At 42.8% G+C, this 13,284-nt stretch overlaps 2 protein-coding genes across 2 annotated transcripts in view; both read left to right on the plus strand.

The window, feature by feature from the left end:
• polr2b (RNA polymerase II subunit B) overlaps positions 1 to 2,340 on the plus strand; it is an 11,691-nt gene extending 9,351 nt beyond the window's left edge. The window contains exons 19-25 of the mRNA XM_017438063.3: positions 113 to 363; positions 544 to 633; positions 855 to 962; positions 1,225 to 1,338; positions 1,624 to 1,784; positions 1,870 to 2,065; positions 2,152 to 2,340. Of these exons, the coding sequence (XP_017293552.1) occupies positions 113 to 363; positions 544 to 633; positions 855 to 962; positions 1,225 to 1,338; positions 1,624 to 1,784; positions 1,870 to 2,065; positions 2,152 to 2,241 (1,010 nt within the window). The 3' untranslated portion in view covers positions 2,242 to 2,340. The remainder of the gene's footprint in view (positions 1 to 112; positions 364 to 543; positions 634 to 854; positions 963 to 1,224; positions 1,339 to 1,623; positions 1,785 to 1,869; positions 2,066 to 2,151) is intronic.
• A 1,864-nt stretch (positions 2,341 to 4,204) lies between these two features.
• On the plus strand, positions 4,205 to 8,031 carry LOC108248960 (modulator of macroautophagy TMEM150B-like). The gene is made up of 7 exons (XM_037977513.1): positions 4,205 to 4,316; positions 4,394 to 4,473; positions 4,927 to 4,986; positions 5,090 to 5,157; positions 6,035 to 6,156; positions 6,304 to 6,460; positions 7,591 to 8,031. Exons 2-7 carry the CDS (start codon positions 4,409 to 4,411, stop codon positions 7,755 to 7,757), a joined length of 639 nt encoding a protein of 212 aa, XP_037833441.1. The 5' UTR covers positions 4,205 to 4,316; positions 4,394 to 4,408; the 3' UTR covers positions 7,758 to 8,031.
• The last annotated feature ends 5,253 nt before the right edge of the window (positions 8,032 to 13,284 follow it).

The raw sequence follows: 13,284 nt of genomic DNA on the forward strand, positions 1-13,284 counted from the left end.
AGTAACACCTGAAACCTGTCAGGGTGAGAAGTCCCGTTAGAGTCAGTAACACCTGAAACCTGTCAGGGTGAGAAGTCCTTTCAGAATTTACAGGTAATGAACCTGTGCTCAGGTATGAGACACGCCATCTACGACAAGCTGGACGATGACGGGCTCATCGCTCCTGGCGTCCGCGTGTCCGGCGAGGACGTGATTATCGGGAAGACGGTGACGCTGCCGGAGAACGAAGAAGATCTGGACGTCAGCAACCGGCGCTACACCAAGAGGGACTGCAGCACCTTCCTGAGGACCAGTGAGACCGGCATCGTGGACCAGGTCATGGTGACCCTGAATCAGGAGGGCTACAAGTTCTGCAAGATCAGGGTGAGGACACCTGAAAGGCTAAATATGATCAGTTTCTTATAACCAGTAAACCGTAACCCCTCTCAGGTGACAGGTGCTACAGCCGTGGTTCAGAAGGATAAAGTCTGAGATCAGGATAATTGTAGCTGGATCTGTTATTAATCCTGGATAAACCTAGCTTTGTTTTGTCGTTTGACGCAGGTTCGTTCGGTCCGGATTCCTCAGATCGGAGACAAATTCGCCAGCCGTCACGGACAGAAGGGAACCTGTGGGATTCAATACAGACAAGAGGTAAACGGGAAGTCAGTCAGTCGATAATCTGCTCCTTCCTGTTGGTGGAGAAACTGATTTCAGATCAGTTCGCTAACGTTAAAATCCAAGACATTTTTTATAGGAAGTCATTTAGTTTCAGTCTGATTGATCAGATGTTTGATGTCGAATCAATTCAAGATCAATAATATGGGAAGAGGATCAAACTGTTACCGTAATTTATTTATTATTTTATTTTGAAGGACATGCCGTTCACCTGCGAGGGAATCACACCTGACATCATCATTAACCCTCACGCCATCCCGTCCAGAATGACTGTCGGCCATCTGATCGAGTGTCTGCAGGGAAAAGTAATCAATACACTGATCAGCTCATAGTATTTGATGTTATGATTGGTCGGTTCCAAGTAATCGATATGACGGTCAGTTCTGAGGAACAGGCGCTCTAATGGGTCCCGATCAGAACTTATTGATGAGTTCATTTATTAGAATGTGTTGGTGTTTGTTGTTGTGAATAATCAATAAATAAATTATCAATATTATCAGTAAATACTAAAAGGCATTGGTTTTAGTTCCCTGAGTTCTGACTTGCAGGCTGGTCGGTTTGTTTCAGGTCTCTGCCAACAAAGGTGAGATCGGCGACGCCACGCCGTTTAACGACGCCGTCAACGTGCAGAAAGTGTCCAACCTGCTGTCAGAGTACGGCTACCACCTGAGAGGAAATGAGGTCAGAGTGGAGGGGGGGATACTTCCTGTTACACTTCCTGTTTGGATCAACTGTGGCAGGATGAGCTGTAGGAGGTTTGGATGAGATGTTTGCCTGTCAGTGATGTCACAGTGATGCTCACATTCTCTTCGGCTCGTTCTGTCTCGTCTCCATCCAGACGGGGCCGATCTTTTAGGGTCAGGGGTTACCTGTATTAATTATTGATTAACTCAGTTATGTCACCAAAACAGAATGTTCTCCCAGGGTTTTAAACATCACTGATAATGATTATTGATCGGTGATCAGGTGCTCTACAACGGGTTCACTGGGAGGAAGCTGACGTCGCAGATCTTCATCGGGCCGACCTATTATCAGCGCCTGAAGCACATGGTGGACGATAAGATCCACTCTCGGGCCCGAGGCCCGGTCCAGATCCTCAATCGGCAGCCGATGGAAGGTCGATCTCGGTGAGCGACTCACCTGTCTGATGCTCAGGTGAGGCGGCGGCGGCGGCTGCAGATTCTGACGGCCGATCTCTCCTGTCTGCCTCAGGGATGGCGGCCTGCGGTTTGGGGAGATGGAGCGTGATTGTCAGATCGCTCACGGAGCGGCTCAGTTCCTCAGAGAGCGTCTGTTTGAGGCGTCCGACCCGTACCAGGTCCACGTGTGCAACCTGTGTGGACTGATGGCCATCGCTAACACACGGACACACACGTATGAGTGTCGAGGCTGCCGCAACAAGACACAGGTGAGTCTGATCGATCCCTGTCTTCCTCGGACTGATCGATGTCTCAGTCCATCAGTAACTGATTGTTGATCCTCTGCTCCTGGCAGATCTCTCTGGTCCGGATGCCGTACGCCTGCAAGCTTCTTTTCCAGGAGTTGATGTCGATGAGCATCGCTCCTCGTATGATGACCTCATAGAACAGCTCAGCCAATCAGGGGCCTCCCTGCAGAGATGAACGTAGATTGTTTTTTAGTTTCCCATTTTGTTTTTTGACAAATAAATGTTGTTTTTTCTGAGTCACGTCCTCTGACTTCTTTGTCCTGATTGGTGTTGATACCTGTCACGTGACGAGTCCAGGTGTGTGTTAACACAACGCCAGGGTGGAAAGATATCAGCAATGACCTCGGAGAAACAGCTGCCCTCCAACCTGAGAGGGTCAAAGGTCATTTCCAAACTATTTTGAGTCCCTCATTAGAAACCATTTCAGACAGCTGCCAGTCCTCACAGGAGTGGACGTCTTAGCAAATTCACCCCAAAGGTCAGACTGTGCAATGCTCAGAGAAATAACAAAAATCCCAAGAAAAAAAAACTAATCTGTCCTTCACAGAAAATGTTTAGCTTATGTTTTGCTGCTTTTAGCTTCTAGCCTTTTTGCTTTTTGTGGCGTTAGCCAGCATTTAGCTCCTTTTAGCTCTGAGTCATAGCTTCTTCAGCTGTCGTTCAGCTTGCACGCTGCACTTTACAAAAAGACACTGACTCCAGTTTATTTTTACATCAGTTCTGATTTACAGAAACAGAAATCTGTCAGCCTGCAGATCTCTGATGATGAAATGTTACTTTCCCTTCTGTCAGCTTCTTAGAAATCGTTTATTTAACCACTTGTTCTTCATCAACGCTCACATCATATTCTACACTTATTATATGTTTGACTTAAAAATTATTCAGAAGAAAATCCCAGTTTGTAATATTATCACTCATTTAATCATATTGATCATTTCAGCAGTATTTATATTTGTTTCTGTACTTTGTGATCTTCAGCTTTTAGTTTGAAGATTATTGGTTCATCCAGTTCATGTTTCTAAAGTTACAGAAATTAAAACATTTATTTATTAGTATTTTTGTGAAGTAAAACTCTGAGTGGGCCAGTTAAAGAGAAATGATGCTTCAGTGCAGCAGTCAGATGGTTTTTGGTAAAACAGGATCAGTTTTTACTGACTGAAGGGGTTTATTGTCATGAGTTCATCTCTGACCTTTTCAGAAAACTGAGCAGCAGGAAGAGGTGGAAGACAAAGTTCCTGAAAAGTTGAGTGTCTGTTGTGTAATCAGTCACCTCATTTTTAGCTGATTCTGCAGTCTGGGTGTGCCACCGTGTCTGCTGACCATCGAGACAAATCAATAAGTTCCTAAAGGAAACCAAAACCTGGGGAGAAATTTGATTTTAATTTAAAAACCTCTGCTTTCTGTAGGTTTATACTGAGTTGTTGGTCTCTGTATTAGTCTGTGTAGGTTGTTGGTCTCTGAGGGTTGTCTAGTCCAAGGACCCCTAAAAGCTTTACACTACATTCATCCACACATTCACACAGCTGCCCTGGGGCGGGCTGACGGAAGTGAGGCTGCCATCACACCGGCGCCACCGAGCCCTCTGACCACCACCAGTAGGCAAGCGGGTGAAGTGTCTTGCCCAAGGACACAACGGCTCGAACCAGCAACCCTTCGATTACAGGACAAACCCCCTACCTCCTGAGCCACTGCCGCCCCATCACCAAATGATTCCTGAGCGCGGCACCGCTGCTGCTCACCGCTCCCTCAGGGGATGGGTCAAATGCGGAGAACAAATTTCACACACTCAGGTGTGTGACAATCAGTGGTACTTTAACTTTAAATCTTAAACACGGATGTCAGTGACAGATATTCCTGAAGAGTTCCTCTGTTGTTTTAAAGAAAAGTATCTTTAGTTGTGACGAAGTTGAAAATTGCTGAGTCCACAACAGGTTGAGAGAGTTTCTGTCAGAGTTTTGTCCTGTTATTGTTCCAGGGAAAGTATGATTCAAACTACATGGTTTCCCTATTTCTGCTCAGGACAGCCCCCTCCATGTAAAATGATGTGACGTAGGATCAACATATAAATACTGCGTATTTGTACCACAAATGCTAGATGATCCAGAGAGTATTTGTGTCAGTAAAATCCTGTTTGCTGTCATCTCTGTTGATTGAAGAAAAGCCTCTTCGGTTCCAACAAAGATCTCCAAACCAACATCAGCTGGTCCTCAAAGTGAGTACAACTCTGTTCCTCTGAACTAGAACCTCATGTTTTTATTTTTCCTGACATCTTTGAACTTTCTGTTTTAGGTCTGAAGCATCACGATGAGTCTGTGGTTCCTCATTCCCGTCGTGGTCGCTCTGAACGGCATCTTGGGCATTTGGACCGTGTGAGTAGCTTCTTCTTGAATCAAGACTTTATTTCATAAAAACTTCCAATTTTTCTTCTGAAAACCTTGTCAGGGTATATGTAGGACTTTAAAAATAATCAGGAATAAGAGTATTTTTATTAAAATACTCAGGGCCTCACCTTGCCCACCTTCTGTTTTGGCAGAAGTGTTTTACTCCGGACTCCCTTCCTGACACACCGTGCTCACCGTTTACCCTGGCTCGTGCTCCTCAGAGGCTGGTTTTCAAATACTGGACAATTAGTTTTAAGGGACAGTTGACAACCCAAAGCTGAAAGTCTTAGTTCTGGGTTTGATACGTTCCATCTCTCACCCATGGTCATGAGGTTTGGATTGTGACCAAACAAACTAGATCCTGGATCTAAGAAGCTGAAATAAGGCAGATTGTATAAATGAAAGGTGTGAACATTCAGTGGTGATGTTTTCTTTCATCAGGTATGGAATAGCTGTGCGCTACGGCTCAGTCAACATCACAGAATCATTCCCGTACATCAGGTCAGTATAAAGTTTTATTTCAGAGGGAAATCTGTTGTGAAGTCATCCACAGAACTGTAAAAACAAACAACTGTTGACCATCCTGTTTTTATTCTCTTGTCAGTGATTGTGGAAATCAGCCTCCTGCAAGCTGCTGGTTTTCTCAGATCTGCAACAACGGCTGCATTCTGGGTAAAGAGCCTCGTTAATGTGACTCTTCAGAATCTGACTAATATTGTTTTATACAGCAGACATCATCCCGAGTCACTTTACAGACACAACTAACCCAAGTTACCTTCATTTATTACTAATTTTATGAAGAATCCAACAACAGATTGTATCAAATCTTTGTTGTTTTTGATCCTCGTTCAAAATAAAACCAAAGTACTGCTATAAACTCTCATTTTATTCACAGAGAAACATAGGAAACAGAATAAATGTTGAAACTAAGAAATTGTACCAGCGTTTGGAAGGGAAAAAAAACAATTGATGACAGCAACACATCTGTAAAAAGTTGTTTGGAGGTAATAAAAGGCAACAAAAGGCTGTAAAAGGAAACATCTGGAGGAGCTTTTCTAACTAATTCAGTTAATTGTCAGCAGGTCAGTCAGAGAACTGCAGATAAAAAGAGCATTTAGAGGCTGAAGATGGGCACTAAAGAGGAGAGGGACCATCCAGCCTGCCTCTCTGATGGTATGGGGGTGCATTAGTCTAGGTTTTAGATTAACATCTGGTCCCATCCAGGACTGTTGAACAGACAGAATGGGACAACCTCAGGTCCAGATGTTTACTGATGGAGATGCTGCACAGAGGAGAACATCTGGAACATCTTTAAAGAGACGAGTTGCTGCCATCAGATTCAAAATGTCCTGATATTTTTTTTCCCAAAAATGGGACAATTTCTTAGTTTAAACATTTGATATGTTCTTTATGTTCCACCGTGGGGAAAAATATGGGTTCATATGGTGTAGGATCAATGGATTCTGTTTTTATTTACATTATACACATTTTTGCAGTTTCATCATTGTTCAGATTTAGTCATAAATAAAAGCATTTCTTCGTCTTTTAGGTCTGATTTTTGAGGTGCTGCGTTTCAGAAGTCTCAGTAGGACAGCCGGACATCTCAACAAGGCCAGCTTGGCTTTGGGAGTCATCTCCTCTGTCGGACTATCGTTCACCGGGAACTTCCAGGTAACTGCTGACAAGAAGCTCCACTCAGACTTCTGTTGTTTCTATTTGATAAAAAATCAAACCGTCCTCCACCAACTAGCAGAAAATCCTTCTGTTAACTTTGGTGCAAAGAAGAAACTAAAATGTCTGCTGCCTGTTTGTGTTCAGTCATCAGCCATTAAAGGAGTCCATTACACCGGTGCGTTTCTGGCCTTCGTCTCTGGCCTGGCGTACCTCTGTATCCAGGTGGGGCTGATGAGATCATACATCATGAAATACGTTGGGATTTTTCTCTGCTGCTGCTGCGCCGTCCTGCTCTTACTGTGTATCCTTTTCACCTGCGTGACCAGAGAAATGAGCTCTAATTCCTGGCCTGTTTTGTTTTTATTTAATGATTATTGTGACTGAAATTTCTGCAGTTTACCTGAACTTTAAACACTGTTGATTATTTTACTTTTTAATATTTCATTAACTTTTGTTGACTCTTTATTGTTTGGATATTAGTTCAGATATTTTACTGATAAGGATTAACTTTTTACGTGTTTATTATACAGTCCAGGTCAAAAGAATGTCCTCCCTCTTTCAGTTCTTTACATATCAGGATGTAATAAAGCTGATCCGGTCTTTATCAGGTTCTCAAATGATTCAAATCTTTCCTCAGGGGAACAAGAACACAACAGATTCCACCGAGTCGTTATTTATTAAACAGAAACAAAAAGTTCAAATCTGGTTCCAGCCTCAGGATCTCAGAGCTTCAGGACCAGGAGCTGCTGAGGTTCTTCTCTCTAAAAACAACATGGCAGCTCCACTTGAAGGAACCAGAAGACTTCTGGAGCAGAACCAGACCAGAGGACAGATGTTTACCCAGAATGCACTGCAGCTGTCAGCACGGTGGTGGAGGGCTGATGGTTTGGGCTGATTCTGGAGTCAGATGTGAGGCCATCTGTCCGNANAAACAGGACAATGATCCCAAACACAGCAGAACGGTCCAGAACCAGAACCAGAACCTCAGAGAGCTGAGCAGAAACCAATGAGCTGAAGCAACGCTGGAAAGAAGAGTGGGCCACAACTCCTCCACAACCAGGAACCCACTGAGAGTTCTGCTGCTGGAGGAGGTTCTGCTGGGTCAGGAACTGGAACCAGGTTCTGCTGGGTCAGGAACCAGGTTCTGTTTAATAAATACCTCGGTGGAACCTGTTGTGTTTTTGTTCACCTGAGGTTGGATTTGAATCATTTTAGAACCTGATAAAGACCGGATCAGTTTTATGTTCTGATAGAACCTGAGAACTGAAGGAGGCTGGACCTTCTTTTCCCAGGACTGTTTATGACAGCATGAGCCTCTTTATTTATTCTCTGATCTGTGTGAGAGGATTAAAATGAGCCTCCTGAGTGATGAGAAGTTTCAGGGTTCCTCGTCTTGTTCTCGTTGTGTTCCTTGACTCTCCTCTCCTTCAGTTTTCATATTCCATTTGATGAAATATGTTTATCCTGCTGCCATCTGTGAATGGACCCTGGCCACCATGTTCTTCACCCTGTACCCCGTGTTTGTGTTTGAGTTTGCAAAAATGGATTGCAGTTTCACAGTAAAAACCAAACCTAAGTGTCTTTCAGGTTCAGGTTAAAGGTCAGATTAAAGGTCAGGTTAAAGGTCAGATTAAAGGTCAGGTTAAAGGTCAGATTAAAGGACAGGTTAAAGGTCAAATTAAAGGTCAGGTTAAAGGTCAGTAAAGCAAAAATAAAAACTAATGAAATGTAAGATAATTGGGTGAAGACCGTATCTTTGTGTTTTTCTGTCTTTCTGTAATAATTGTTGGTTTTATGTTTTTGGATCCTCTGGATGTCATTTATAAAATTAACTCTTCGTGTTTTAATTTTTGTATTTTAATCTGACCTGTCTTAAATCAGTTTTGAATAAAAACAAAAACAGTTTGTTGCATTTTTCTTATTACTGTAACATGTTAGAACGTAGAACATGTTTTCCTGATCAGTCGGGACTCAAACCTCAGTCCTGCTTTTAGTACTTTAATCCTGAAGACATGTGTCCTCTGGGTCCTCCTTTATGAGAGCTGCAGTTCCTTACATAAATTATGTCCATACAAACCGCACACGTATTTTCAGACATTTTCAAACATTCACATGTGGAATTCATCAGAAAGATTACATGTCACATTAAATATGTGTATCAATCGCACTAAAGATTAATAGAAATCATCACTAAACACTGAGTGCTTTGTCTAAAAAAATAAAAACTCGTTTGAAGTTTATGTGTCGTCTGTGCAGCGGCCTGAATAGCACCTGTCCAGTTATCTCATAATTACAACATCTTTTCTCCTAATTATGAGATAAGATCTCCTAATTATCAGATAAGAGCCTTTGTTTTTTCTTTGGTGAATGCAACGTGCCTCCATACTTCATAGCCTCGTTATTACAAAAAAAACACTTATCGATGAAATGTTAAGTCAAGTCAAATTTATTTATATAGCACTTTTCAGCAACAAGGTGCTTTGTGTTTTTATGATGTAAAGCAAAGTGCTTTACATCATAAAAACACAATAAATGAGCAGAAGTAAAATGAACAGAGGAAAAACCAAGCCAAGAAACTAGGATATAAAAAGCTAAACTAAACTTATCTAAAACAAGTCGTACTAAGTCATACTAAAATAAACTGAGGAAAACCAAACTAAGAAGTAATAAACTGATAATAAGTTAACATAAACTAAACTAGGATTTAAAACCCTCAGCTGAACAGATCAGAAATGATACAAGCTGAGATAGACTAAAGTAAAGGTACCAAAAAGGCCAACTAAGAGTTAAAACATTTCAATAAAATGTATTTTTCACGACAACTTGTGCAGCAAACGCTGGACAATATCAAGGAATTATAATACTGCTGAACGGAGAGGTTGAAATTAACTATTTCCTTAAAATGGCGGCGTTTCTGGTGCATCAAAAGTCACGTGACAGCACGTCTATAGAATATATGTCATTGGAATTCAAAGAACAACTTCCTGCTCGGTAAGATGAGCCGACCCCCCAGCAGGCCTGAGTTCAGAGCTCGGAGATCAGGTTTTAACGTGTTGGATTGTAGAACATGTTTTCCTGATCAGTCGGGACTCAAACCTCAGTCCTGCTTTTAGTACTTTAATCCTGAAGACATGTGTCCTCTGGGTCCTCCTCTCTGGCTGCTTTGGACAGATGGACATGTGGAGAAACTCTGGCTCTGTTTACACCTTTAATTTAACACAGGAGGAAATGACACATTTAGGCATTTTCTACAGCTGAAGCTGCTTTGATTACAGGATGTTGGACCCATAAATCATCAGTAAATAACCTCAGAATCATGTGATCATGTGACTGTCGACACATCTGTAGATAAATCTGTGAAATAAGTCAGTGACAGAGAACACTGGATGAAAAACAGAGAAACAGATCAGGTTTCAGAAGAACCGGTTTCCTCTGCTGCTGGCATTTTGTGAAACGGACCAATCAGAGAGGAGAATGAAACAAACTGCTGAGTTTTTTCCTGATACTGTGAAGAGAGAGGCAGACATTTCTCCCAAACTGGATGATCAGGTGAAGGTGTTCCTGAGAACTGAGGCGTCCTCCTGCTGAGAGCTGCTAACTTCCTGTAGGTGAAGAGACAGTGAAGTGTTGTCAGAGAGTCAGGAGACCATCAGTTGCTGGGAGCTGAGGGCTCTTACTTTGACAGGAAGATGAAGATGAAGATGAAGATGAAGATGTTGGTGGGGTTTGGGATCCTCCTGCTCGGTAAGATCAGCTGCTCTTTGTCTTCTTGTTGAGCAGCTGAAGTTCTGACTCAGATGATGGTTTTTCTCTCTCTGGCACCATGAAAGGAGGGTGATCATGTAATAGCCTCTGTCTGTAAGCAAAATATTATAATGATACAGAGATGTTTAGGTGGAGCAGACTGTTCAAACTGGCAGCTGGAGGCTTTTAATGAACACATGAACACTGAGACAAACTCACAGCTGATTTCTCTTCCTGTTTGTGTCCTCACAGTTTCCCAGCATGCCCTGGCTGCGGTGGTGGAGGGTAATGAGGGGGCGGAGCCTGTCCTGATGCCCTGTGACTATAAAGGTATGATACCTGAAGACAACCCTTTCGTCATGTGGACTCGGAGTGATCTTAAACCCAATCTTGTCCACCTGAGACGAGATAAAGAAGGAGACGATCTTAAAGACCAAAACCAGGATTACAGAGTCAGAACATCAATGAGACCTGATTTTCTGGATACTGGAGACTTCAGCCTGACTCTGAGAAAACCCCGACTCTCTGACAGTGGAAACTACACCTGCAGCCTCGGATATACAAAAGAAAAATGGAGAGTGACAGAAGTTCAGCTGAAGGTCAAAGGTGAGCAACAAACCTCACCCCCTGCAGGAGGTCAGAGGTCAAATTACAGGAAATAACAAGATGAACCAATAATCCGATCATCTTTATGGTAAAAAGTTCTAATGAACCAAGTCAACAAAAAGCTTTAATAAAAGAACCCTGGTGTGATTTTGGACCAGGACTTGTTCACATTAAAATGTTCCCAGGACCGCTTTCTTCCACCTGAACAAAATCACTAAAATTAGAAACATCTGGTCCCAAAAACCTGCAGAGAAACTGCTCCATGCAGTTCTCACTTCTAGGCTGGACTGTTGTAATTCTTTATTATCTGGATCTCTGAGAAACTCTGTAAAAAGTCTTCAGTTGATCCAAAATCCCATCCAGGCTGAGTTCAAACCATCCAGAGGAAGTGAAACCTCCAGTTTGTTCCTCAGATGCTCAGGTCCAAAAACCACAACCTCTGTCTGTCTTGAGTTTAAAAGCAGAAAATTAAGAGTCATCCAGGTTTTTAGGTCTTTAAGACATGTTGTTAATCTAAGGAACTGATTGGATTCATCAGGTTTCATGGATAAATATAACTGAGTGTCATCAGCATAACATGGGAGTTTATCCCATGCTGTCTGAGAACTTTAATTTGGTAATTTAATCTTAAAGATGAAATTACTAAACACATTTATTAAAGTTTTATTGATCCTTGTTCAATCATTAAACAAAGCTGGTCTCATCACTTCCTGCTGTTTTAGTTGAGCCCTCAGACTGCAAACATGCAGAGAATAAATTTGACCCAAAGACTTCCTGCTTGATAAGTGTCCTGAATGCATTTTTCTGTCATAATGATGGCCTTCAATCAGCGCCACTTACAGCCCAGAGACATGTTCTGGTTCAGTCCGAATGTGGAAACACTCACGGTCTTTGATTGGGACCGATGGGAGAACTGCTGAGGTGTGAATGCTGTTTATTACTACTTACAGCTTTAATTTATGTTGTCCTTCATTGTCCTCTTAGTTCAACAGGTGGAGGTGGAGGAAGGGGCGGAGTCTGTCATCCTGCCCTGCAGAACAACACCTGACCTGCCTGAGGACACCACAGTGGAGTGGACTCGTTCTGATCCAGTATTTATGTTTGTTCATGTGTTTCCAAACACAAGTAAACATTATAAAGACCAGGATGAGGGTTACTGCGGCCGCGTGAAGATGAACAAAGACCTGCGGAAAACTGGAGACCTCAGTCTGACCCTGGAGTTCCTCAGGGGCAGCGACAGTGGAAGCTACATCTGCACCGTCTACAGACACCAGGACATCCTGAGACACAAAGTAGTCCTCACACAGGTCAAAGGTCAGTCTGTAAATACATGTGAGAGGTCAGGGGAGCACTTTACAATAAAATTTACTGAGGGACTAATGAGAACATAACAGGTTCTAATTGTTAATGAACATTTAGCCATTGGTTAACTAATGATGACATTTAGTTAGTTAATGATTAGGTGATGGTCAGTTAACATGACCTCATGATAACCTCCTGATGACCGTTAGTGCAGTGGACAATAAGCAGTCAGTGGTAGGTGAGGGACTTCCTGTCTGTGAAGACCACAGATGGTGTGTTTGGCAGATATGGAGGAAAACTTGAATCAGACAGTTTGATCAAAGACACTGCAGTTCACTGAGGGGACAAAAAGACAACTAATGCTCTGGAATGATGGAGGCTTTCAAGAACCAACATCTCAGGATGCAGTTTCACTGAACTGGAAGGAGAAACAGGACAATAAGTCCATCTGTCAGATAATTGGCTCATTTTATAAGTAACCACCCATTAACTAATGCTGGGGCCCAGTCTGTATCCAGAGGGAAGGGGTCTAAGGGGAGTGCTGTGGATCCAGGTCTCAGGTCCAGAATCCAAATGAAACAGCTTTATTGCTCAGACTGTTTGCAGACCTTCTGCTCCCTGAAGCTCCCAGCACTTCCTCCATGTACAACAACATGATATAAACATCAACAGGAAACTAAAGGAATTAAAGGGTGAACGTGTCTTGAAGGAATGCATATCACCCACCACTTTCATGGCAGATGATGGAGTTAGGGTTCACTGATTCATCACAAGATCTGTTAGCACTCAGAGGATGTGTTGTCAATGACTCTCAGCTACTACCACATCAAACTTTACCTCAATATCTGTCAACTGACAGAGGAGCAGCCATCTCTGTTTTTGCTGAGGTCAGGTAGCTGTGGCAGCCATCTTGAATTCGGTTGATTCAAAAGTTAGTCAGTTGTAGACGAACATCCAATGACGACTTTCTGAGACGTTCATTAAAATCTGTTCATTGGTTCATGAGATATTTAGCTAACAGCCAAACAAACACCCACAGGTAAAAACATTATCGCCCATGTTTCGCCTGTTGGCGGTGGGCAATAATCCAACCTGGAACATTGAAAAGTGAACGGTTTATTTCCATCTGTTGTGTTTTGATCAGGCATGTACGCAGCCACCTCCCCTCTCACATCTGCCTCCTGCACAGATTCTCACAGGAAGATGTAAAAACCCAGCTGAGCTCCAACACTGAGCAGCTCTCAAACAGCCAGTTTGTGTTCAGAGGCTCAGATGAACAAACAGCTGAAGGGAGCAGCAGGGAGGAAGGTGGAGCAGTTCCCCCAGAAATACAACAACTACAGACAGATTTCTCCATGACTGACTGAAGAGAGGTCAGAGGTCAGCTCAGTAAGTCTAGGTCCTGGGTGTGGGGGGTCAGAGGTCAGGGGTCAGCTCAGTAAGTCCAGGTCTTACTGTGTGTGTGTGTGTGTG

The sequence above is a fragment of the Kryptolebias marmoratus genome, linkage group LG9, assembly GCF_001649575.2.
Source record: "Kryptolebias marmoratus isolate JLee-2015 linkage group LG9, ASM164957v2, whole genome shotgun sequence".
Taxonomy (NCBI): domain Eukaryota; kingdom Metazoa; phylum Chordata; class Actinopteri; order Cyprinodontiformes; family Rivulidae; genus Kryptolebias; species Kryptolebias marmoratus.